The 21,986-nt window shown below is 54.0% G+C and overlaps 3 protein-coding genes across 8 annotated transcripts; 1 reads left to right on the forward strand and 2 right to left on the reverse strand.

The window, feature by feature from the left end:
• Positions 1-38: 38 nt before the first annotated feature.
• On the reverse strand, positions 39-5,315 carry PRSS53 (serine protease 53). Its single transcript, XM_059036208.2, has 10 exons — positions 4,604-5,315; positions 3,592-3,612; positions 3,323-3,485; positions 2,733-2,995; positions 2,439-2,593; positions 2,074-2,293; positions 1,132-1,282; positions 801-1,045; positions 569-714; positions 39-347 (listed from the first exon to the last, which is right to left on the reverse strand). The coding sequence occupies exons 1-10, from the start codon at positions 4,659-4,661 to the stop codon at positions 39-41; spliced, it is 1,731 nt and encodes a 576-aa protein (XP_058892191.1). The 5' UTR covers positions 4,662-5,315.
• Positions 5,316-6,991: 1,676 nt separating this feature from the next.
• VKORC1 (vitamin K epoxide reductase complex subunit 1) lies at positions 6,992-9,239 on the reverse strand. 2 transcript variants are annotated; one of them, XM_059036282.2, is made up of 3 exons: positions 8,864-9,239; positions 7,919-8,028; positions 6,992-7,455 (listed from the first exon to the last, which is right to left on the reverse strand). In XM_059036282.2, exons 1-3 carry the CDS (start codon positions 9,034-9,036, stop codon positions 7,247-7,249), a joined length of 492 nt encoding a protein of 163 aa, XP_058892265.1. In that variant the 5' UTR covers positions 9,037-9,239; the 3' UTR covers positions 6,992-7,246. The 2 variants fall into 2 exon arrangements, with proteins under 2 accessions (XP_058892265.1, XP_058892266.1); XM_059036283.2 differs by lacking the exon at positions 7,919-8,028 and having other exon boundaries at positions 7,256-7,455; positions 8,864-9,116.
• A 4,181-nt stretch (positions 9,240-13,420) lies between these two features.
• On the forward strand, positions 13,421-20,705 carry BCKDK (branched chain keto acid dehydrogenase kinase). 5 transcript variants are annotated; one of them, XM_059036226.2, is made up of 13 exons: positions 13,421-13,662; positions 15,810-16,099; positions 16,692-17,058; positions 17,183-17,251; positions 17,346-17,456; positions 17,757-17,804; positions 17,885-18,004; positions 18,510-18,608; positions 18,813-18,886; positions 19,219-19,347; positions 19,437-19,526; positions 19,998-20,156; positions 20,249-20,705. In XM_059036226.2, the coding sequence occupies exons 3-13, from the start codon at positions 16,864-16,866 to the stop codon at positions 20,391-20,393; spliced, it is 1,239 nt and encodes a 412-aa protein (XP_058892209.1). In that variant the 5' UTR covers positions 13,421-13,662; positions 15,810-16,099; positions 16,692-16,863; the 3' UTR covers positions 20,394-20,705. The 5 variants fall into 5 exon arrangements, with proteins under 5 accessions (XP_058892209.1, XP_066869774.1, XP_066869775.1 ...); XM_067013673.1 differs by having other exon boundaries at positions 13,499-13,662; positions 15,899-16,099; XM_067013674.1 differs by lacking the exon at positions 13,421-13,662 and having other exon boundaries at positions 15,995-16,099; positions 16,692-17,074.
• The last annotated feature ends 1,281 nt before the right edge of the window (positions 20,706-21,986 follow it).

Here is a 21,986-nt window from a genome sequence, read left to right on the forward strand (position 1 = left end):
AGATGGGTCCGTTCACTGCTCCACTCCACCCAGGGCAGCTAGGGGTGGGTCAGGCCAGACCCTGCCCTGCCCTGCCCCAGGTCGAGAGAGAAGGTGTCTGCGGAGGCATCGTTGGCATGAGGCCCCAGGGCCACGTTAGCTGGGCAGCTTTCAGGCTCGGCCTCAGGCCCTGGCTCCTCAGCGAAGTAGACCCGCCATCGCAAACTGCTGATCCACTTCTCATAGGTGGGGAGCGCTGTAAAGACGGCAGGCCTTGCCGCGCCTTCGCAGACATCTCTGAAGCTGTGCAGCCCGGCCAGGAACCATGTGCCCCTCACTTCGTGCACCAGCGGTGCCCCTGACAGGCCCTGTCAGGGGTCAGGGGATACCAGTGACTTCCTCTTCTCCCTAGGCAGCTTCACGGGGCAGAAGTGGCTGAGGCCAGGGCTGGGGGCCTGGCTGTTTGGGAGCCAGTTGGCAGAAAGGCTGAGTTTCGGTGAGAGGTCTGAGGCCAAGCCTGGCAGAAGGTCTGTTCATGAGTGGCAGGGCGAGGGGTCCGTGGGGTGAGGACAGGGGGAGTGGGGCTCACCTCACAGCCGGGCGGCTCGCCCACAGCACTGGCGCACACCATCTGTGGCAGGATGGGGGCTCTGTCGCTCCCGAGGGCTGCGTGCAGGCGGCTGCAGGCCCTGGGCCCCAGGAGGGTCACAGGCACTGTCTGAGGGGAGCCGGTGCCTGCGGGGCGACGGAGAAGATCCAGCTGCTGCCTCGGCCTCTAGGCTAGATGCACAGCCACTGGTGGCCCTGTCCCACCTACATACCTGCTCCTTGGCGGGCCAGCCCCAGGACCCAGGCGTGTTCCCCATCAGGCAGGCGGTGGTCCGCATAGGGCAGGCAGAGGGGCCGCAGGCTGGAGCCCAGTGTTACAGGCTGGGCCAGCAGCAGGAGGGCCACGTCATAGCCCCCCTCTGGGTGGGTATACATCCCGTGCAGGATGACTTCCTTCAGGCCCCACTCCTCTGGTCTGGCCCCCAGGCCTACAGTCCATTCCTCTGGGGCCTGGCGCCTGTGCAGGGTTACAGCATTGACAGCACTGGGTGGCAGGGCTGCCAGCAAGGGTGAGGGCACAAAGGCAAGGGAGACAGGACTCACCCAATGAAGCAGTGGGCAGCAGTCAGCACCACCTCCTCTGACACCAGCGCTCCGCCACAGGCCAGCTTCCCTTGGTGCTTCAGCCTGGCGTCCCAGGGCCATGGGGAGGAAGCTTCTGCCTGGGGGCCTTCTCTCCTCAAGGATCCACAGGCTGAAACATACGGATTACATCATCTGCCTTCCTGCTAAGTGCTCACTGCATGCCAGGCCCCATGCTCAGCGCTTCCCACGTGCTATCAACCACCCTCACGATATCCTTTTAAGTTGAATCTTGGTTACCCTAATTACCGAAGGTAACCAAAGTTCCAGAGGGGTTAAGTGACTTTCTAGCTCAGTAACCACAGGCAAATAGCCAACTTGAGATTCAAAACCCAGGGCCTAAGCTTTTAATTCTGATGGTCCAGGATCATGGGAGTAGCCTGCTCATCATTCCCTGCCCCGCCTGTCTGCACCCCTCTGGGCTTGGAGTGGCCCCAGAACTCCTGGCTCACTGGTGCTTCTCACCATCAAGATAGAGTTGCTGCCTCAGGAATTATTTTGCATGCAGTTTGCATGTTAGTCACTTAACTGCCAGAATTAATGCCCCACTGAGTGGGAGCCCTTCCCTCTCCAATCTCACGGAGTGTCTGCTTGGAAACTTGCAGCCTACCCCAAAACCTTCAGCCAGATCCCAGAAATTCCTCTTCTTACCTAAACCCCAGATTCATAAAGTTCCAAAGCATCTATGCCTCTTAGCCGTAAATGGAGCTGTTCCCGTCCTGGGGGCTGAAAGGAGCCTTATAAGCCCCCTCATTAGCCCCTGGCAGCATGTGGACACCCTGTATCAGTTTTCTATTCTGAGCTGAAATTTGTTTCACTGCGGCTTCCACCTGCTGCCCAGAAGTCATGCAGCCCTGGGGGGAGGTCCCCACACGTCCCGCTCCTGACACCCGCTGCTCATACCTGAACAGCTGTCCTCATCACTGATCTCTGGGGTCTCAGGGTCCTGGGCTAGGAAGGCTGCCCCCTGAGCTTGAGCCTGGAGCCAGGAGCTGTGAGCAGCCATGTCTGTCAGCAGCACAGGAGTCTCTTCCTGGGCACAGTCTGTTGCAAAACTGATGATCCCAGCTTGAACCCAGCGTCCATCAGGTTCGCGGCACAGCACGGGGCCCCCGGAATCTCCCTGGAGCCGGGCAGTGTTGTCAAGGATAAGACACCTGAGCCCCAGCCCTGGGTGGACACCTTCTACGTGTGGTCCTTCCACCAGTCCCCGTGGATTGAGTGCCCAGCCCCCTCCTGTCCCCTTCCCTTGTCCTCCCCCCTCAGACCTGACAGGGCCCCTGCACCCCAGGCTGGGGACCTCCACACAGCATCCCAGGCTGGGCTGGGCTGGCCAGCAGCCGCTGGTGCAGGCGGTTGTAGAGACAGTTACACGTGGGGCGGCTGATCAGACGCAGGCGTATATTCCGTAGGGCCCTGGGAACTGGCGAAAGGGGGTTGGGGCTGGAGTCTGGGCTCGGAGGAGCAAGGGAGACCGGGAACGGGGACAGTTGGCAGCTGAGGCTGTGTGACCTTGCGCAAGCAGAGAGCCCCTCTGGGCTCCAGCCTGGGCCAGCACTTACCATCATTGTCCTGATCCCAGCCAGCGGCCCAGCAGTGGGTGCCAAAGGGGAAGCGATGAGCAGGTTGAGGCAAGCAGAGGGGTGTGTGGGCCATGGGGTGGGCGAGCCGTAGCAGGGCCAGGTCTGAGCCCTGCCTGTAGTGCTTGTAGGTCCTGGGCAGCTGCAGAGCCGTCACCCCCACCTCCTCAGCCCCTGGGCTCAGCCCCTCATGCTTCAGAGAACCCAGGACAACTGACCAGGAGTGCAGTTCCATGACTGCCACCCTGGAAGTGGGGGGAACAAGACCCAGGCATTGAGTGCAAAGGGGGATGGTGACACCATGGGAGACAGCACAAAGTGGGTGAAAGATGGACAGAAAACCTGTGGCTTTAAGCAAGGTCCATCCTTCTCCCAACTCAGTTGTCTCATTTGTAAGGCTTCTACCATGAAGGGCTGTTAAGATTAACTTGATGGTATGCACCCGGCACATAGCATATTTTTAATAAATGGTACTTTGTTACTCTAGGGGCAGGGCTCAGTCTTGAGGGGCTTGGGGACAAATCATTCACCCCCAAAGCCAGAAACCCTGTTTGACCGCAGCCGTGACTCACTTTTCGAAGCAGTGGGCCGCAGTGAGGACCCAGCTGTCAGCCACCAGGGACCCACTGCAGATGTGGGCCCCCTGCCTCCTCACACTGGCCTGCCACGGCCACTCGCCAGGCACTGTGTTGCCCTCCTGAGGCGCGGAGGGGCCAGGCCCACGCTGCCCGCATGCTGTGGAGAGGCGGGGGTCAGGCTGGCAGCAGGCCCCTGTCCTGCCCTCACCCCTGGCCCGACCCAGACCCAAGTAAGGCCCAGGCCCCACGGCCCCAGAGCTTACCACGCTGAGCCGCTTGAAGACCTGGGAAGAGAGAGACACAGGTGAGCCTTGGGGCAGGGAGCCTTACCTGCCCGGCCCAGCCTTGGTGGAGGGGATAAGTTTGGGGGGATTGGCGTGGGTCGCTGCTATGACTCTGTGGCTACCTCACCAGCCCCTCCCAGAATGAAAATATTTATATGAGGTCAAGAAACAGTTTTTTTTTTTTTTTTTTTTAACATCTAAGAAACAGCTTTTAGTGGAAGCTATTCAGAGTGTACACTCAGTCATTAATTCTCCTGCCTCAGCCGCGCTCAGCACTCCTGGGCCTGAGCGGCAGGGCCTGGGGTTCAGCTTGGGACCAGGCCAAGCCTCCAGGCCGCAGAACCCCCAACTCCTGCCCCGACTGCTGAGTCAGAGAGGCGGCCTGTGCATGTGGAGAGCATTAACTTAATTGTGCCCTGCGCTGCGGAGGCCTAAGAGGACTAATTAGAAGCCTGCATCATGTCCAAGTTGGGGAGGGCGTCAAGAGATTGAGACTCACCCCACCCCTGTTCTGACGACTCCGGCTCCGCCACCTTTCCGGAAACCATCAGAGACTCTACCAAAGGGTCCCCTGCCCTGCCTCTTCCCCATCACCGGCACACACAAAACACACCCATTGAACACCTGCTCCAGGAGAGATGGGACGTATGTAAAGGTGGGGAGACTGAGGCCACAGAGCCCCAGAACTTGCCTAAGATCATTCTGGAAGTAGAGAGACAGACGGGGCCACAGGGCGCACACACAGGCATAATGACAGTTCCTGCAGACACTATAATCCAGCCCAAGGAAATCATACCCATTTGGACACAGGCGGCCACATACCCCTCACACACACACACACACACAGCCGGACACGGTTACGTTGCCACAGGCTGACTGTGGCCTCCCGGGCAGGCTCGCTCTCACACACCAAGCTGCAGGGGGCTGCCGGGGTAGAGGACAGCCCCCGAACCCTACCATACCGCCTGCCCCTCAAACACGGGTGACTCACCTTCTGTGAGGACCACGCCTCCCAGGATGAGCAGCCTCGGTCCCCAGCTCCCCTTCATGCTGCTCCAAGCCGCTCTGCCGCCTGTGCTCTGGTTCTCCGAGAAGCCACCTGGGTCTCCACAGCTCCACCCCCAACTTGCTAGGAGTCAGGTGTCATTGCTTTTCCTGGGCTGGAAGGGAGCCAGCAGTTTCCAGCTCTGGGGCTGTGGCTGTGTGATCCTGGGCTGTTCACCGCCTCTCCCTGGGCCTCAGCCTTGGCCACACTGCCTGGGTTCAAATCCCAGTTCCCCCTAACGCTTGAGTGACCTTGGACAGTTAGCCTGTTTGTGCCTTGACTGAAAAACTCCAAACCGTTGAGTGTAAAAGTGCTTAGACCGAAGCCTAGCAGAGTAAACTTGCTCGCAAGCGTGGCAGCTGTCCTACTGGAACAGGTGAAGGACACGGTGGGCAGGCCTTCCCCAGTTCTCACTCTTCATTACAGCTTCCCTCCCAGGCCTGGGTCCAAATGGGTTTCATTTATCTTCTCCTGTTTTGATTCAGAGGCAGGGTGTACAGGGGTAGGTGTCAAGGGGCCAGGCTGTCTGCTTCTTGCTGGCTACGAGACTAGCAAATCTCAATGCCTCTCTGCCACCTTCCCGGGAAACAGGGTTACATGGTGCCCACCTTCCTAACAGGTGTTGGGAGACTCAATTAGGAGGGGGGAACACTCAGGGTGCATCCTTTGCCTCTTCCTGACTTCTAATTCAGAACAGACCAGACTGTTCAGGGACCCTGACCCCAACTCAGAGGCAGCTGTGGCTCCGGTTAAGAACAAAGACACCAGAGCCATATGGCCCTGGTGGATTCAAGTCCTGAGAGCTCCCTAACCCCCTCCCCCAAACTAGCTGTGTGATCTTTGGCAAATTATTTAGCCTCGCTGAACCTCAGTCTCCTCATCAAGATATACAGTCAGCCCTCTGTATCCACAGGTTCCGCATCTGCAGATTCAACCAACCGCAGATCCAAAAAAAAGAAAAACAATCCAGAAAGTTCCAAAAAACAAAACTTGAGTTTACTGCTTACCAACAACTAGTTACCTAGCATTCACATTGTATTTACAACTATTTACATTGTATTAAAAATTATAAGTAGGGCTTCCCTGGTGGTGCAGTGGTTGAGAGTCCGCCTGCCGATGCAGGGGACACGGGTTCATGCCCCAGTCTGGGAAGATCCCACATGCCGCGGAGCGGCTAGGCCCGTGAGCCATGGCTGCTGAGCCTGCGCAGTCCGGAGCCTGTGCTCTGCAATCTGAGAGGCCTGCGTACCGCAAAAAAAAAAAAAAAAAAAAAACCCTAAAAATTATAAGTAATCTAGAGATGACTTAAAAGTATATCTTAAAAGTATATGGGAGAGTGTGTGTAGGTTATATGCAAACATTATGCCATTTTATTTTATTTATTTATTTGGCTGCACTGTGCAGCTTGCAGTGGGATCTTAGTTCCCCTTCCAGGGATTGAACCCCGGGCCCACGGCAGTGAAAGTTCCACGTCCTAACCACTGAACGGCCAGGGAATTACCTATGCCTTTTTTTTTTTTTTTTTTTTTGCGGTATGTGGGCTTCTCACTGTTGTGGCCTCTCCCCGTTGCGGAGCACAGGCTCCGGAAGTGCAGGCTCAGCAGCCATGGCTCATGAGCCCAGCCACTCCGCGGCATGTGGGATCTTCCCAGACCGGGGCATGAACCCCTGTCCCCTGCATCGGCAGGCGGACTCTCAACCACTGCGCCACCAGGGAAGCCCGTGTGCCCTTTTATATAAGGGACTTGAGCATCCTCGGATTTTGGTTTCGGGGTGGGTTGGTGAGTCTTGGAACTAATCTGTGGATACCAAGGGATGACTGTAAGAATAAAACCTACCTCATACAATTGATATAAAGATTAAAAGAGTTGACATGTCACGTTCTTAAACAGAGTCACATGTGGATAAGTAAGTGCTTAGTACATACTAGGAAAAACAAAACCAAACCACTACCTGTACCTGGCCCTCCAGGGCTGCCAAGACTGGCTTTTGGTGGTAGATAAGGCAGCTGGAAGGGTTAGGTTAGACTACAGGAAGAACTTCCCAGCAAGGCTGCACAGAACCAGAAAGACAGCTCTCACATGCTTGGCTGTCCCAGAAGACAAGGCCTGGCTTCTGTGGGTAGGAGGGATAAGTTGCCAGCCCATTTCCTGGGAGTGGGGGCTGATAGCACCCCATGTCTTGCTGACTCCACATACTGGAAGGGACTAACTACCCTTCCTAGCAGGCCCTCCACTCTCCCTCTGACTCATATCTTCCAGTCCCAGAGGAAGAAAGACTGGGGAAGCCCCAACGCTAAGGTCCGTGGCGGACAGATGGCTCAGACTTGGCTCATTTATTTAAGGAATTTTATTGCTCTGAACCATCCCTCCTTGGGCAATAGCAGAAACTTTGGAAACCAGTCTTTGGGGACAGAGCCTGAGGCACTAAAGTGAAGGAAACAGTGTGGCATGTTTGGTCCATTGTCCTGTGTGGGAGTATGGCAGGGGCAGGTTGCAGACTCTTCTAAGGATCCAGACGTAGCCTCCTTGGGCAAAGATCACAAGCCAAAACAGAGCAGATGAGGTCAGCCTGGCTTGGGGTGAGGGCTCAGTGCCCCTTGACCTTGCCCTGGGGTTCCTGGACCTCCCGGAAGCTCAGCACCATCAGGCCCACATTGATGGCATACGTGGTGATACAAACAATGCAGAAATCATAGAGCACGAAGAACAGGATCCAGGCCAGGTAGACAGAACCAGCTAGAGACACCAGGGAACTCAACACCAGCAGGACAGATGCCCAGCGGCCCTGTAGGCAACCTGCAAAGCAGAAAAGGGTCAGGCATGGGCTTCAGGGACTGGCTACCTCTAGAACACGCCATGACTCCATGGTGCCACCCAGATGGCAGGGGCTACTGGGGAAGAGTCTCTAAAATGAGAGACGCTGACAGGCTCCAAGGCCTTGGTTCTCCTATCTGTTCAATGATCCCTGGGACCCAAATAGTAAACTTTCATGCTGAGCTCTACATGAGATGAAAGATAAGCAATGCTTGGTTTTCCCCCAGAAAGGAACTTCTGAGTCTTTTCCAGAAAACTGGGCTCCTATGAAGTCTCTAAGGGCCCTTCTGGCTCTGACAGTAAAGACTCCTTTAGGTTCCCACCTCCTCGGTGCTCAGTGATGAGCAGTTGGCCATCAGATATCTGGGTCATCAAGATTGCAAGGGATGGGGCTGGGCTGGCCAAGACGGGAAGGGGCCTCTCATGAGAGGGTAGGGCCGCTTACCTAACAACAACTGTAGTGTGTAGAAGACGCAACCGAATATGCTGTTGGATTGATTGAGGACGCTGTCCTTGCCCAGCACGTGTTCCACCAGTCCGAAGCCCCGGCCCCACCTGGTGGAGGGAAGGGCCCAGGTTAGGAGTGTCAACTGAGTGCCATGGGCCTTATCCTGGGAGGATTATTTCCAAGAAGCCATCTGGGCTGTCCTTCCCCTTCTAGCCCTTCCCCCAACCCCCACAGGAGTCCAAGGGCCAATGGCCTCCAGGAACAGCCTTTCTTTGGCCAGGACAGGATTCCACATCACTGCCCCTATCCTCCCCCATCCCCAGGTCACACCAGGCCATGGCTCCCCCATAGGCTCCTCTTTTCGTCCTAGACCTTCAGTAAGTCTTAAGATGGCAAGGTGAGTATAAACCTTCACCTTGCTTTACAGAGTTACCAGAGACTGGGAAACCAGGGCAGAATCTCTCTGCCCTGGACCCCTAAATCTCCAGCGCCCCGGCCACCCTCTCCCCTATTCTGTTCTAGGTCATCCCACTAACCTAGACCCTCAAGCATTGCCAGATCTGGCCACCTTGTCCCCAGGCAAAGCCATCCTTAAGACCATAATCAAAATATTTTTTTTTAACAAAAGACCATAGTCAGTCCCTACACTCGACCCCACCTCCCCGTCCTGCCCGGTCACTTATTCCCTGTCATCAGGATTCACGTGCACCCCCTCGAATAACTCCAGTCCCCAGCACTATCTGCCCCCTCTACCCCACACTCCTATCTCGGACAAACCCGTCTCTCCAGGCAACGCCCCCTTGAGCAGTCCGGCTTCTTGCATCCGCTCCCCGGGCACCCCAATCCCAGATTCATCTGGCAACCTGGTCGCCATGCACACCTGGTCCCCATGCACCGCTCCTACGAGCAGCGGGTCCCCCAAGGCTTCACTCCCGCGCGCACCTGGAGGAGAAGACGCGCGAACAGCTGATGGCGGTGCCCACGTCGCAGAGCGCGCGGTAATCCCGGTCCCGGGCGCGCGCCGCCTTCACGTGCAGCGCGTAGAGAGAGAGTACTAAGCCCGCGAGGCAGAGCGCGAGCCGCACCCACCCAGGGCTCCGCCAGGTATTGCCCATGTCTTCTGGTCCTGCTGGAGGCGCCAGCCGGAAGGGAGCCAGTCACGGTCCCAAATCCGAGACCGGATTTGGCCACGCTCTCTCCCGCCCGTCTGGCTGGGCGATTGGCCTGTTGGTCTCACACTCCCTGATCCAATTGGCTGTTCCCAGGATTTGGCAGGAGTGCTGCCTGGGTACGAAAACTGCTGAGGAATGCTGGGACTGGGAAACCAGATTAAGCGACGTGGGTACTTACTGATTTGACGGCCTGTCAGGCATGATGGGAGTTGTAGTCGGGGTGGCCGCAATGCCTCAAGGGTAATGGAGTCTCCGGAGTTTTAAAAATTTTATTAATCGGGCTAACAGTATATAGAGTTTACTCTAGCCAAGCCCTGCTCTAACTTTGGAACATCCATGAACTAGAGACCAGCGGATCGGGGAATCCAGCGAGTACTGCGATCCGACCAAGAACCACGAGTTTTCCCTGAAATTACTATCTCAGACATTATTAGGACTATAACCTCCAATCCGCCTAGTTTGCCCAGCCATTCCCTCCTGCTGCACCAGCGCCTCCTGCTGGCCGATCTCTCTCTCTCCGTCTCTCCCCCACACGCCCAGCTCCATCACCTCCGCCGTACCCTTGACAGTATCCTAACCTCTGTTCTATTGTGGCGCCACCTGGCGAAACCTGAGCCCAGATCAACCCAACAGTCCCTCCTTTCCAAGTCTTTGGTGGGCTAGCTGAGCTCCCCCCTTCACAGACATAGCATCTATTGATGACCCCCTCACCTATACTTCCCCTTCCTTCCCATTTGCATTGAAACTTTTCCCCATTTTAGAAGTTGCAACAAATATCCCTTTACAGTCAAGTTTTTTGGAAGATTTTACACTCCCAGTCTTTACTTCCTCACCTCTTCCTTGCTGCCCAGCACACCATAAACTAGCTTCTGCCCCCAATACTCCCCTGACAGCTTATGGCTGGTGTCACCAGGATGCTAAATTCAGTGCATATTTTTCAGTTCTTATCATGCTTGGCCTCCCAACAGTATTAATCACTGTTGGGCACTCCTTCCCGGGAACTCCGTCTTCCTCTGGCTTCTGTGATATTTCACTCTCCTGATGGCCCTCTTCCTTCTCTGGCTGTTCCTTCTCAGGCCCATTCCTTTCCTTCCAGACAATGTGGCCAGTGGAATAATGGCTCCTAAAGATGTCGGTGTCCTAATTCCTGGGACCTGTGAACATGTTAGTTTACGTAGCAAATGGGAATTAAAGGTTGCAGATGGAATTAAGGCTACTAATCTGATTTTTAAACAGATTATCTTATGGATCCAATGTAATCACAAGGGTCCTTAAAAGTGAAAAAGGGCAGCAGAAGAAGAGATTCAGAGGAAGATGTGACTATAGAAGAAAAGCACAAAGAGATGCAGCGTTGCTGGCTTTGAAGATGGAGAAAGGGTGTCATGAGCTAGGGAATGTGGGTGGCCTGTAGTAGCAGGAAAAGTTGAAGAAATGGATTCTCCCCTAGAGACTCCAGAGAGGAATTTTTTTTTTTTTTTGGCCCAGCCATGTGACTTGCAGGATCTTAGTTCTCTGACTAGGGATCGAACCTGCGACCCCTGCATTTGAAGCGTGGAGTCTGAACCACTGGACCACCAAGGAAGTCAAAATTCATGTTGTTTTAAGTCACTAAGTATGTGGTAGTTTGCTATAGAAACAATAGGAAACTAATACAGAGGACTAAGACTTAGACCAGTTTCTCACTTCTTTCCACAGTTTTCTGGAGTGTTCCTATTATCCATGACTGACTTCCCCCCGGATGAGTCATCTAAGAGGGAGCAAGGTGGAAACCACAGTATCTTTATGACTTAGCCTTGAAAGTCCCATATTGTCATTTATCCTGTTCTGTCAGGTCAGCCCTGTTCAACGTGGGAGGAGACTGCAGAGGGATGTAAATACTGGGAGGTGGGAATCATTGAGGACTTACTGCTGTTCAACAAATCACCACAAAAATAATGACTTAAGAGAAAAACAATCATTTTATTTTCTCTCAGTTTTTAGGGGTTAGGCATTCAGTATGAGAATTCTGGCTGGGTAGTTCTGGCTCACATAACTGTGGTCGGAGGCTAATAACCTGGCCTCTCTCTCTCTTCTTGAAGTCTCAGGGGCTATTCGTGAATCCCTGTAGCCTCTCCGTAGGCACTAGTTTGGGCTTCCTCACAGCATGGCAGACTCCAGGCTACAATAGCCAGTTTCCAAAGTTGTCTTCAATGGTTTCCACCTCCTGGGAGTCATAACATTGTGTAGTTTCTTCCCACACGAAATAGGGCGGATCTGACCCAGTAGGTTAATACAGAAATGATGGTTTGTGACTTTGGCGGCTAAGTCATTAGGATATTGTGGCTTCCATTTTGCTCTCTCTTAGATCACTAACTCTGGGTGAAGCCAGTTGCCATGTTATGAGGACACTCAAGCAGCCCTAAGGAGAAGTCCACTTAGTGAGAAACTGAGGCTTCCTGTCAACAACCAGTACTAACTTGCTAGGCATGTGAGAGAGCCACCCTGGAAGTGGATTCTCTAGCATCAGTCAAGACTTCATGTGACTGTAGTTTTGGGCAACATGTTTTTTGTTTGTTTGTTTGTTTTTGGCGGCACCATGCAGCTTATGGGATTTTAGTTCCCTTACTAGGGATCGAACCCGGGCCCTCGCAGTGAAAGCGCAGAGTCCTAACCACTGGACCATTGGGCAACATCTTGACTGCAACCTCATAAGCAACCCTGAACCAGAACCACCAGCTCAGCTGCTCCCAGATTCCTGACCCAAAGAAACTGTGTGAGATCATAAATGTTTATTGTTTTGAGCTGCTATATTTTGAGGGTAATTTGTCACACAACAATGGACAATTAATACAGGGCAATCAGACTGCTTACGTGGTAACTCAGGACTCCAGTAAAAGTTCTCCAGGGAGCCAAGTGGAAGCTGCATCATCTTTTATGATCTAGCTTCATAAGTCATCATATAGTATCCCTTCCACTGTAATCACAAATTTGCTTATCTCTAATGGGAAGGAACACAGAACTTCACCTCTTGATATGAGAAGCATCAAATTCATATTCTAAGAAGTTCATGTGGGCAGGTGGGGTGGGGCATCTTTGGGAAACACAAACTGCCACATGAGGCAGCATTATTTCCACCGATGTCTTCCCTTACTCCTTACAAGTCACAGCTTCTGAACTCTGACCTGAGCCCAGATCTCTTTCCTGGGCTCCACACCCCAAAGCAGAAACACTTCTTGGACATCACCATATCAGATGCAATGCAATGCACCCCAAACTGAGCTTCTTACCTTCCCCAAACCTGGCCCTTCTCCGGGGTTCCCATTTTAACCATGGCCCCCCCAATCCACCCAAGCCACTCCTCCTGGACCACTCTCTCGTTCCCTGTAATCTATGCAGACCACGACCTTGACCCAAACCATCATCACCTCCCATCTAGATAAATGCAGTAGCCTCACCTTTGGTCTCTCAGATATATTTGTCTCTTACCCTAAGATACATTCTCCATACAGCAGTCAAAGTACATCTTTATCAAAAATTAAAAGATGTAGTTTTGTCACTTTGCCTTTCAATAGCCCAAGAAGAAAGCCCAATATTTCTTCCATTTATTTAATAAATGTTTATTGAGCACCTGTCATGTGCCAGGGACTGTGTTAGGGGCACAGGGTAAATCAGTATAGCAGACAAATATTCATACTGTGGTCTAACATTTTAGGAAAAAAACTGAGCAATTACTATGATAAATACATAAGTATATAGTATGCTGTCGGTGATACATGCTACGGATAAAATAAAGAGTAAAGCAGAAGGAATTCCCTGGCGGTCCAGTGGTTAGGACTTGGTGCTTTCACTGCCGGGGGCCAGGGTTCAATCCCAGGGAACTAAGAGCCCAAAGGCCACATAGCGTGGCCAAATAAACAAATAAATAAGTAAGAGTAAAGCAGTGTGAGGGGAATGGGGATGGTTGCAATTTTAAATGGGATGATCAGGTTGAGCTTCATTCAGCTGACATTTGCGCAAAAGCTTACAGGAGGTGAGGGATTAAGCTATGTGGAAATCTAGGGAAAGGATGTTCCAAGCAGAGGGCACAGCTCGTGAGAGGTGGAACGTGCCTGGTATGTTGAGGGAAAAACGGGTGGGCCGGTGTGGCTGTTGCCATAAGTATGGGGGGGTGAGGACGGAACGGAAAGAGGGGACGGAGGAGTCGTTCAATTTTTCTGGGTCTCTGTTGCCCCATCTGTAAAATGAGGATAATCCCATTACCTCAGAGGTTCGTTATGAAGATGAAACGAACACATGTAAATCTCTTAGAAGAGCTCCTGACCAACGGGAAGGTGGACTCTTGGGGTGCAAGTCCAACCTCCACCGCCGGGAGGTAGCAGCGAGTCCAGGCCGGGCTGGTCCAGCACGCAAGGGTCACGCCGCGGCCACGTGAGCGGCGGGATGTGGCACGCTTCAAGCCATCTTTTGCTTCTCTGCGCACTTCGGCCTTCCCAGCGGGGGCACCCTCCCCTCTCCCTTTTAAAGCTGGCTCAAGCCCTGCCTGCCTCCAGCCGCCTCCGGAGCTGAGCGTCCTCCCAGCGTCACTCCAGGGTATTGCCGGGAGGCGGGAAAAGAAAGGGTGGGCATGGTGTGGGGATGAGGCCCGAAGAGAAAATCCAGAGACTCAGGGAGCCCCTTCCTCATGATCTGTGCAGACTTTCCCCCAGTCCCTCAGGCAGGCCAGCCGGTGGTGAAGGATCCCACCTCTGCTGAAGTTTAAAGAGAGCTCCAGGGAATTCCTTGGCGGTCCAGTGGTCAGGACTCCATGCTTTCATTGCCGAGGGCCGGGGTTCAGTCCCTAGTCCGGGAACTAAGATCCCGCAAGCCGCATGGCTCAGCCAAAAAAGAAAAAAATTTTTCAAAACCAAAACCAAAACAAACCCCCCAAAACTCCAGAATATCGCCTGCTTCACTTACCCCTTTGCTTTAAAAATTTAAACTATTTAGAAAATACATGACCATGGTGAAGAAAAAATCTGGTCAGTGTAAGTACACACAAACACACACTGAAAAGTCTCTCTCCCATCATCGCCTGCTTGGAAAAACTGTCTTTTCACTGATCTCTCTTCGTTTGGTCTCACTGGTCCCAATCACTACTGCCAGAGCATTGTCTAAGGAGCAGATCTATCCAGTTAAAACCCTTCAGTGGCTTCTTTTTTAAAAAAAAATTAATTAATTTTATTTTTGGCTGTGTTGAGTTTTCGTTGCCGTGCCGGGCTTTCTCTAGTTGCGGCGAGCCGGGGCTACTCTTCTTTGCGGTGTGCGGGCTTCTCATTGCGGTGGCTTCTCTTGTTGCGGAGCAGGGGTTCTAGGTCGCGGGCTTCAGTAGTTGTGGCACTTGGGCTCAGTAGTTGTGGCTCACAGGCTCTAGAGCTCAGGCTCAGTAGTTGTGGTGCACGGGCTTAGTTGCTCCACGGCACGTGGGATCTTCCCGGACCAGGGCTGGAACCGGTGTCCCCTGCATTGGCAGGTGGATTCTCAACCACCACGCCACCAGAGAAGCACCCTTCAGTGGCTTCTTACTACTTCAGGACAAATCACACTCATCCTTCAAAATCTGGCTCTGGTCACCTCATTCAGCTCCTCTCCTCCCAGACTCCACATGCTCCAGGCTCTTCCCTGTCCTGACATGTCCTTCCCACTCCAGCTCCCAGGCCTGGCCAGTCCTACTCACAATGCACCTATACCAATTTCCCAGACCCTATGTGATGCTCCCACAGCCTCCTGTGTGGCTCTAAGCACAACCGATGACATGGAAATTGTCTGTTTTCCTCTTCAGGGCAGGGAAGGGTCTATTTATTTAATTCAACACCAGTCTCCTCTCCTTGCACAGAAAAGTCACCTAAACAGTGTTTGTTGCTGGTTTTAATTAGTAATAATGATAATGTAACAGGCAAGAGCCAAACATCCAACTGCATGTTGCATCTGTTTCTTTTACTTTAACCTTTGCTTTCTGCTGCTTTCATTCACTAAAAGGATACTGTCTATACACAATGGCCTGCCTCGGGGAACCCTGCCCTTCTACCTGAATGTTAAACCAAAGTGCCTTTGTTCAGTGAAACATCTGAACCCTGTCCGCCTGTGGATGGCTATAAGAAAGAAGAAATTAACACATCCCCTCCCTGAGGCTGGCCATTCCAGGTGATATTTGCAAAACTTATGGCCTTTTTACTTTACTTCCTCATCTCTTCCCCCTCTCTGTGCTATAAAAGAAACTGGCATCCAAACCCGGATAAGTTGGTTATTTTGAGACTTTAGTCTGCCGTCTTCTCGGTCTGCCGAATTGCATGCCCAACACCTTGTCTCCGATGGCCTGTCGTGCGGCGAGCAGAGCGAGCTTGGACTCAATAACAATAATAGTAATAATATTAATAATAATAATACCTAGTAGAGTGTTAATTCCACGCCTGGCACTATTCTGGGCACTTTACATATATAAATTCATGTGACTACACAACCCCAAGGTTGGTACAACCTCATTTTACTAATACGGGAATTGAAGTATTGAGTAGTTTAAGTAACGTGACCCAGATGGTAAGTGGCTGAGCTGGGGGTTGAACCAGGCGGTCTGGTTTCCCACAAATGAGTCAAGAGCTAGAAGGGAGAAGGACGGGACCTCAGGGGAGGAATCCAGGTAGGGTTTGGTCTGTGCACTTTGCATCTAAGGGTCTTCTCGCCCTCTCGCATTTCTTTCCCAGAGAGCCTATTTTATCGAGCAGAAGACAGAGGCCCAGAGAGACCAGATAACTCCGGGAGCCCTGTGGAGACAGCTGTGCTATTTATTTAGGGACCTGGGAGCAGAGACACAGCCACGATGGGCTGGCGCGAGTTGCGAGTCCTCCGCTCCAAACTACAACTCCCAGGAGGCACCGGGCACCCATAGCCCACGTGACGTCACGGCGGCAGAGGGCGCAAGCGGCTCGGCCAGCCCGGCCGGTGGACTTTTGGGCCGTTCCTCTCGGACCCCGGCCCTGGCTCTGGCCCCGAGGTAAGTGGAGCTACCCGCTCAGACCGTGCCGCGAAGGCTTCGCAGCGTGCGCCCGCCGCCTCCGCCCTTGTTCTGGATTGCTGGAGCGCGCGTGGACTGACTGGGGTTGGGGGGCTGGGGGACTGGCATCTACCATATGGGGAAGATCCGGGCCGAACCAAGTGACCCTGCGGAGGGAGGGAACCAGACGGGGACTGCCGAGCCGCTACTTCAACGCAGCCGACCCTGGGGTGCACAATTCTGTGTGCCGCAGGTGCGCAGGCCAGACACCGGCCGGGGTCCGAAGGCGCCGGATTAGGGGTCAGCCCCGCCCCCTGAACGAGGGTGCCCGGGATCAGAGGGAGCGGGGGTTGAGGTTTTCGGGTTGGATGGGTCTAAGGATTTCCTTCCCTCCAGACTACCAGATAGAACATCAGGTTGAAAAATAGTAGCCCCGGAAAGCAAGGTTATCCAGGCTCGGCCTGTGTGTGCTTGGGGAAGTGGTTGAAGGGGTGGGCAGAGATTGTCCAAATCTGACTAACCAGTGCTCACGTGGAAAGATAGTGCGCCTGGATTCAGAGCCTTACAACTCTCCCTTCCTCTGCCTTTATAGATGGGAGCTGCTCCTGGAGGCTGAGCTTGTCAGCATCCTCGACCGGCTCTCGCCCCTGAAGTCAGAGAAGTGCCCCTGCCCACCCACACCTTTCTTGCCCCGTTTTGGGGTCGCCTCCATCTATCTGGTCCTCAGCCCTAGTGGCCGCCCAGTTCGACAAAAGAGCAAAACGATGATACTGGCTTCCGTGCTGGGGAGCGGACCCCGGGGCGGGCCAGCACTCTGGCCTCTCTTGGGGCCCGCACTCTCTCTCCGGGCCCACTCCACATCAGCCACCGATACCCACCACGTGGAGATGGCACGGGAGCGCTCCAAGACAGTCACCTCCTTTTACAACCAGTCGGCCATCGATGTGGCAGCGGAGAAGGTGTGCAGCTAGGGCGGTGAGGCCTGGGTCCAGAGCTGGAGTGGGTGTCCAGGGAAGGGGTGGAGCTAATATGATGGGGCAGGGTGTCAGAGATCCAGTGCTCAAGGGCCCTCTGCCCCTGCAGCCCTCAGTCCGTCTCACTCCGACCATGATGCTCTATTCAGGCCGCTCTCAGGATGGCAGTCACCTTCTGGTAAGATTCCTGCCCTTGTTTTTCTCTTGGTCCCTGGAGCTCTGACCCAGCCACTCAGGCCCTGGCCCTAACTTCCTTCCTCTCTTTCTTCTAGAAAAGTGCCCGGTACTTGCAGCAGGAGTTGCCAGTGAGGATCGCTCACCGTATCAAGGGCTTCCGCAGCCTTCCTTTCATCATTGGTTGTAACCCCACCATACTGCACGTGGTAAGGGGGCCTCAAGGGGGCGTCGGTTTCCCTAGTAGAGAGGACCTTAGATCAGTGTGCCCACCGCCCATGGGGCAAATGGGGAGACGGAATCAGAGCGGTAGAGACTTACCTGCCAAAAGGTTTCAGGGCCACAGAGGACTCGGACCCAACCCTTCATGGAGGCTTCAAAGGCCATGATGGGGTTTGAACCAAATGAATTGGGGTGGATGATGGCAGTCCCCATAGGTGGGCATGGGTGGCTGTTCTCTACCTGGTGCCCACAGCATCCCTGTGAATTCCCACACCTCTTCCTTGCAGCACGAGCTGTACATCCGTGCCTTCCAGAAGCTGACAGACTTCCCTCCGGTGAGGGCTGGGCCAGGGCAGGGTGAGGGGCTGAGAAGTCAGGGCTGGACCATCCAAGCTTATGACTCTGTGGCCTGCAGATCAAGGACCAGGCGGACGATGCCCAATACTGCCAGCTGGTGCGACAGCTGTTGGACGACCACAAGGATGTGGTGACCCTCTTAGCTGAGGGCCTGCGTGAGAGCCGGAAGCACATAGAGGTCAGGAGCAGTGCAATGGGGGCCCAGGCCTGTTTGGAGGGCCTGGGAAGGGCACAGGGTTTCTCTGTTTTTTTTTTTTTTTTTAACATTTTTTGTTTTATTTTTGTTTTTTGTTTATTTATTTTTGGCTGCGTTGGGTCTTTGTTGCTGCACGCGTGCTTTCTCTAGTTGTGGCGAACGGGGGCTACTCTGTTGTGGTGCGCGGGCTTCTCATTGCAGTGGCTTCTCTTGTTGCGGAGCACGGGCTCTAGGTGAGCAGGCTTCAGTAGTTGTGGCGTGCAGCCTCAGTAGTTGTGGTGCATGGGCTCAGTAGTTGTGGCTCGCGGGCTCTAGAGTGCAGATTCAGTAGCTGTGGCGAACAGCCTTTGTTGCTCCACGGCATGTGGGATCTTCCCAGACCAGGGATTGAACCCGTGTCCCCTGCGTTAGCAGGCGGATTCTTAACCACTGTGCCACCAGGGAAGTCCCAGGCTTCCCTGGGTTTCTGAGCCCCTACTCTTTACAGGATGAGAAGCTTGTCCGCTACTTCTTAGACAAGACGTTGACTTCAAGGCTTGGGATCCGCATGTTGGCTACACATCATCTGGCGCTACATGAGGACAAGGTGGGGCGCGGGGACCTGAGACCTACCTGGGAATGTCAAGTGGGGCAGTGGGGACTGAGCCAGGAGCCCCCATGGGCTGGGGACCCAGGCCGAGGGCCTGGGGAGAGCCTTGGGGCTGCTTCTGTAGTCTAGAGTTTGCAAGCTTTAGGTGGCCACGGTGTGGTTGGAGGTGATCCCTGGTCCTGACCTTCTTTCTCCTGCCAGCCCGACTTCGTTGGCATCATCTGCACTCGCCTCTCACCAAAGAAGATTATTGAAAAGTGGGTGGACTTTGCCAGGTGAGGATAGAACGGCTAAGGGGGTGACATCTTTGGGCAGGGAAGGTTTGGTCTGATCCGTTGCCCAGGGCATGGTCCAGGGCAGGGTTTTTCAACTGTGACACTGTTAATGTTTTGGGCCAGATCATTGTTTTTTGTGAGGGGCTGGCCTGTGCTTGTTAGGATGTTCAGAAGTGTCCCCGGCTTCTACTCACTTGATGCCAGTAATACTCTCCAGCTGTGACAGCCAAAATGTCACTAGAGATTGCGAAATTTCCCTGGGAGGGTGGGGACAGAATCGCCTCCATTTGAGAACCACTGGTTGAGGTCTGAACCCTTGCTCCTTTCCACAGACGCCTGTGTGAACACAAGTATGGCAACGCCCCCCGAGTCCGCATCAATGGACATGTGGCTGCCCGTTTCCCCTTCATCCCGATGCCTCTGGACTACATCCTGCCCGAGCTGCTCAAGAATGCCATGAGGTGGGCTGCTGGATGTATTGGAAGGGGGCAAACAGGAACAGGGGTGAGGCTGGGGCACCACCACCTACCGGTCTTTTCCTCCTGCATAGAGCCACAATGGAGAGTCACCTAGACACTCCCTACAATGTCCCAGATGTGGTCATCACCATCGCCAACAATGATATCGATCTCGTCATCAGGTTTGCCCTGGGTGGGAGTTGGGGTGGGATGCATGGGGGTTCCGGGCACTGTTTCTGATTTGCTGGATGATTTCAAGCCAGTACCTGCCCCAGTCTGAGATTTAGTTTCTGGTTGGACAAGATATTCCCCAGTCCTGAGATTGCCATGAGCTGGACATGAGTGGATCTGGGGCCCGCTGTGGGCCCCACAGCCCTGTCCTTGTCAGCAGCCCAGAGTGGGGAAGGAGTCAGAAATAAACAGTCTGCAGTGCTGGGCTGAGAATAAATGTCAAGTCCTATGAGAAGGTATAAGCAGTTAGTGGCAAAGGTGAGGGTGGAGAAACATAGCTTAAAACAAGGCCCAAGAGTCTAGGTGACCACATTCCATGTCTGCGTGGAAGCGACAGGAAGGCCGACGTAGCACTGTCTGCTTGGGGAGGTAGTGAGCCCCACCAAAGCTGAGCCAAACCCCTGTCGTTGTCATTCTGCCAGGATTTCAGACCGGGGCGGGGGAATCGCTCACAAAGACCTGGACCGGGTTATGGACTACCACTTCACTACAGCTGAGGCCAGCACCCAGGACCCCCGGATCAGCCCCCTCTTCGGCCACCTGGACCTGCACAGTGGCGGCCAGTCGGGACCCATGCACGGGTGAGGCCCCACCTGGCCAGAATGGAGGGGCGGGGGGCCCCAGGAGACTCAAGCCTCTGAAGCCCATGTTCTGTCCCCTTGCCTACCCCCAGCTTTGGCTTCGGGCTGCCCACATCGCGGGCCTACGCGGAGTACCTCGGTGGCTCCCTTCGGCTGCAGTCCCTACAGGGCATTGGCACGGACGTCTACCTGCGGCTCCGTCACATCGACGGCCGGGAGGAAAGCTTCCGCATCTGACCCCACAGCCCTTGATCTGCTTGCCTGCCCAGGGTAGGCCACACACCCTGGCAGGACCTTTCGGGCCCAGCAGGGTGCCACCCTGCTCCACACACTGCTGCATCTCGGGTCTTAGGGCCCCAAGCAGATGGACTTACGTGGAGCCAGGCACCTCCCCTCCTCGATGGGGTCCACTGCTTCCCTGCCTCCAGGCCTTAGAGAGGATGAAGTGGGGACCCTCGGCGTCTCCAGCACCAGCTCCGTCATTCTTGTTCCTGGGGAAACCCCCACTCTGACCTGCTGTTTGTTATTAAAGTTCACATTTTGAATGCCCTCTTGGGCCCCATGTGTGGGCAGGGCAGGTGAGCCTTTGTTTCTGCCCCCATTCAGGTCCCCTGGGCCCTTGGGTTTAACTAGTTCATGTTCCAGTCTCTGTCCTCACAGCCTGGCAGACTAGGAATGGAATTGGCCCCGAGTCGCTTGCATGTTAGATTTGGCGGGAGTGGAGATGACTGGGGCAGTTTGTGCAAAGACCTGTCATTTACCAAATGTTTCTGGCTCCCAGACAATATTGAAGGCCCGGGTTGGCCCAGCTTTAGGTCTCAGTTCTGACTCTTCCCTTCCCAGCAGTCACAGGTTGTGGAGGTGTAGGTCAGCAGACTAGGCAACTCTCCAAGCCACCTGATTCCTGAACCTGAGTCAGGTTAAAAATACTGTCTGCCAGCTGTGCTTGCTGTCGCCAAGGAAAGGAACACACCAGATTGTGCTCTGGCAGGCCCCAGAGGACAGTGGGGTCCTGGTAGGGAGGGCAAAAGGAAAGGACTCCAGGGAGCAGGTGGTGAGGTGACCACCTGCCTGTCTTGCCAGGGAAGGAGAAGGCCTGAGGGCCTGCTTGGTGGGACTGGTGATGGAGGTGGGGCACTGAGGGGAGACAGGGATCTTATCTGGTGGTGGGAAAGCATAATGACTTGCCAGGCTGAAAATCCTGCTGGCTGCAGGGCAGAGGGGGTGAGACTGGAGAGGTAGGCGGCAGTAGGGTGAAAGACCTTGAATTTACAGTGAAGAAGCATGGGTTTTATCCTGGAGGCAGCAGGGACCCATGGAAGCGTTTTAAGCTAGGAAAGGATGTTTCAGGTTGGGTTCCCTAGAAGCACATGTTAAAAGGAGGATTTGTGTCCGAGTGATTTGTGAGAAAGTGCTCCCAGAAGGGAGTAGGGGAAGTGGGAAAGGGAAGGGCAGGAGGCCAGGCAAGAGAGCTAAGCTCCACAGTCATTGATGGACTCCTCCACTGGACAATCATTCGTTTAATGTCCCTATTTGAGTGGGGTTGGGGAGGTACTTAAAACTCACTGGCTAAGAACTTCTGTTTTCATCTCTTCTAAGGCAAAATAGCTCTATTAGCCTGAGCGGCAGTTCGCCAAACAGGCCTCTGGTTGCTGGCTTTTGAAAGCCCATCAAAGGAAATATGAGCACAAAGAAGCAACAAAAAAAGATTCTAGGGGATCTGGGTGAATCATCTACATAGTTCTAGGGGTGGGTGGAGAGTGGGAAAAGGTACTACAGTTTTCTTTTTTTTTTTCTTGCCTTTTATTTCTTCTGTTTCATATGCTGCCA

The sequence above is a fragment of the Kogia breviceps genome, chromosome 14 (assembly GCF_026419965.1).
Source record: "Kogia breviceps isolate mKogBre1 chromosome 14, mKogBre1 haplotype 1, whole genome shotgun sequence".
Lineage (NCBI taxonomy): Eukaryota > Metazoa > Chordata > Mammalia > Artiodactyla > Physeteridae > Kogia > Kogia breviceps.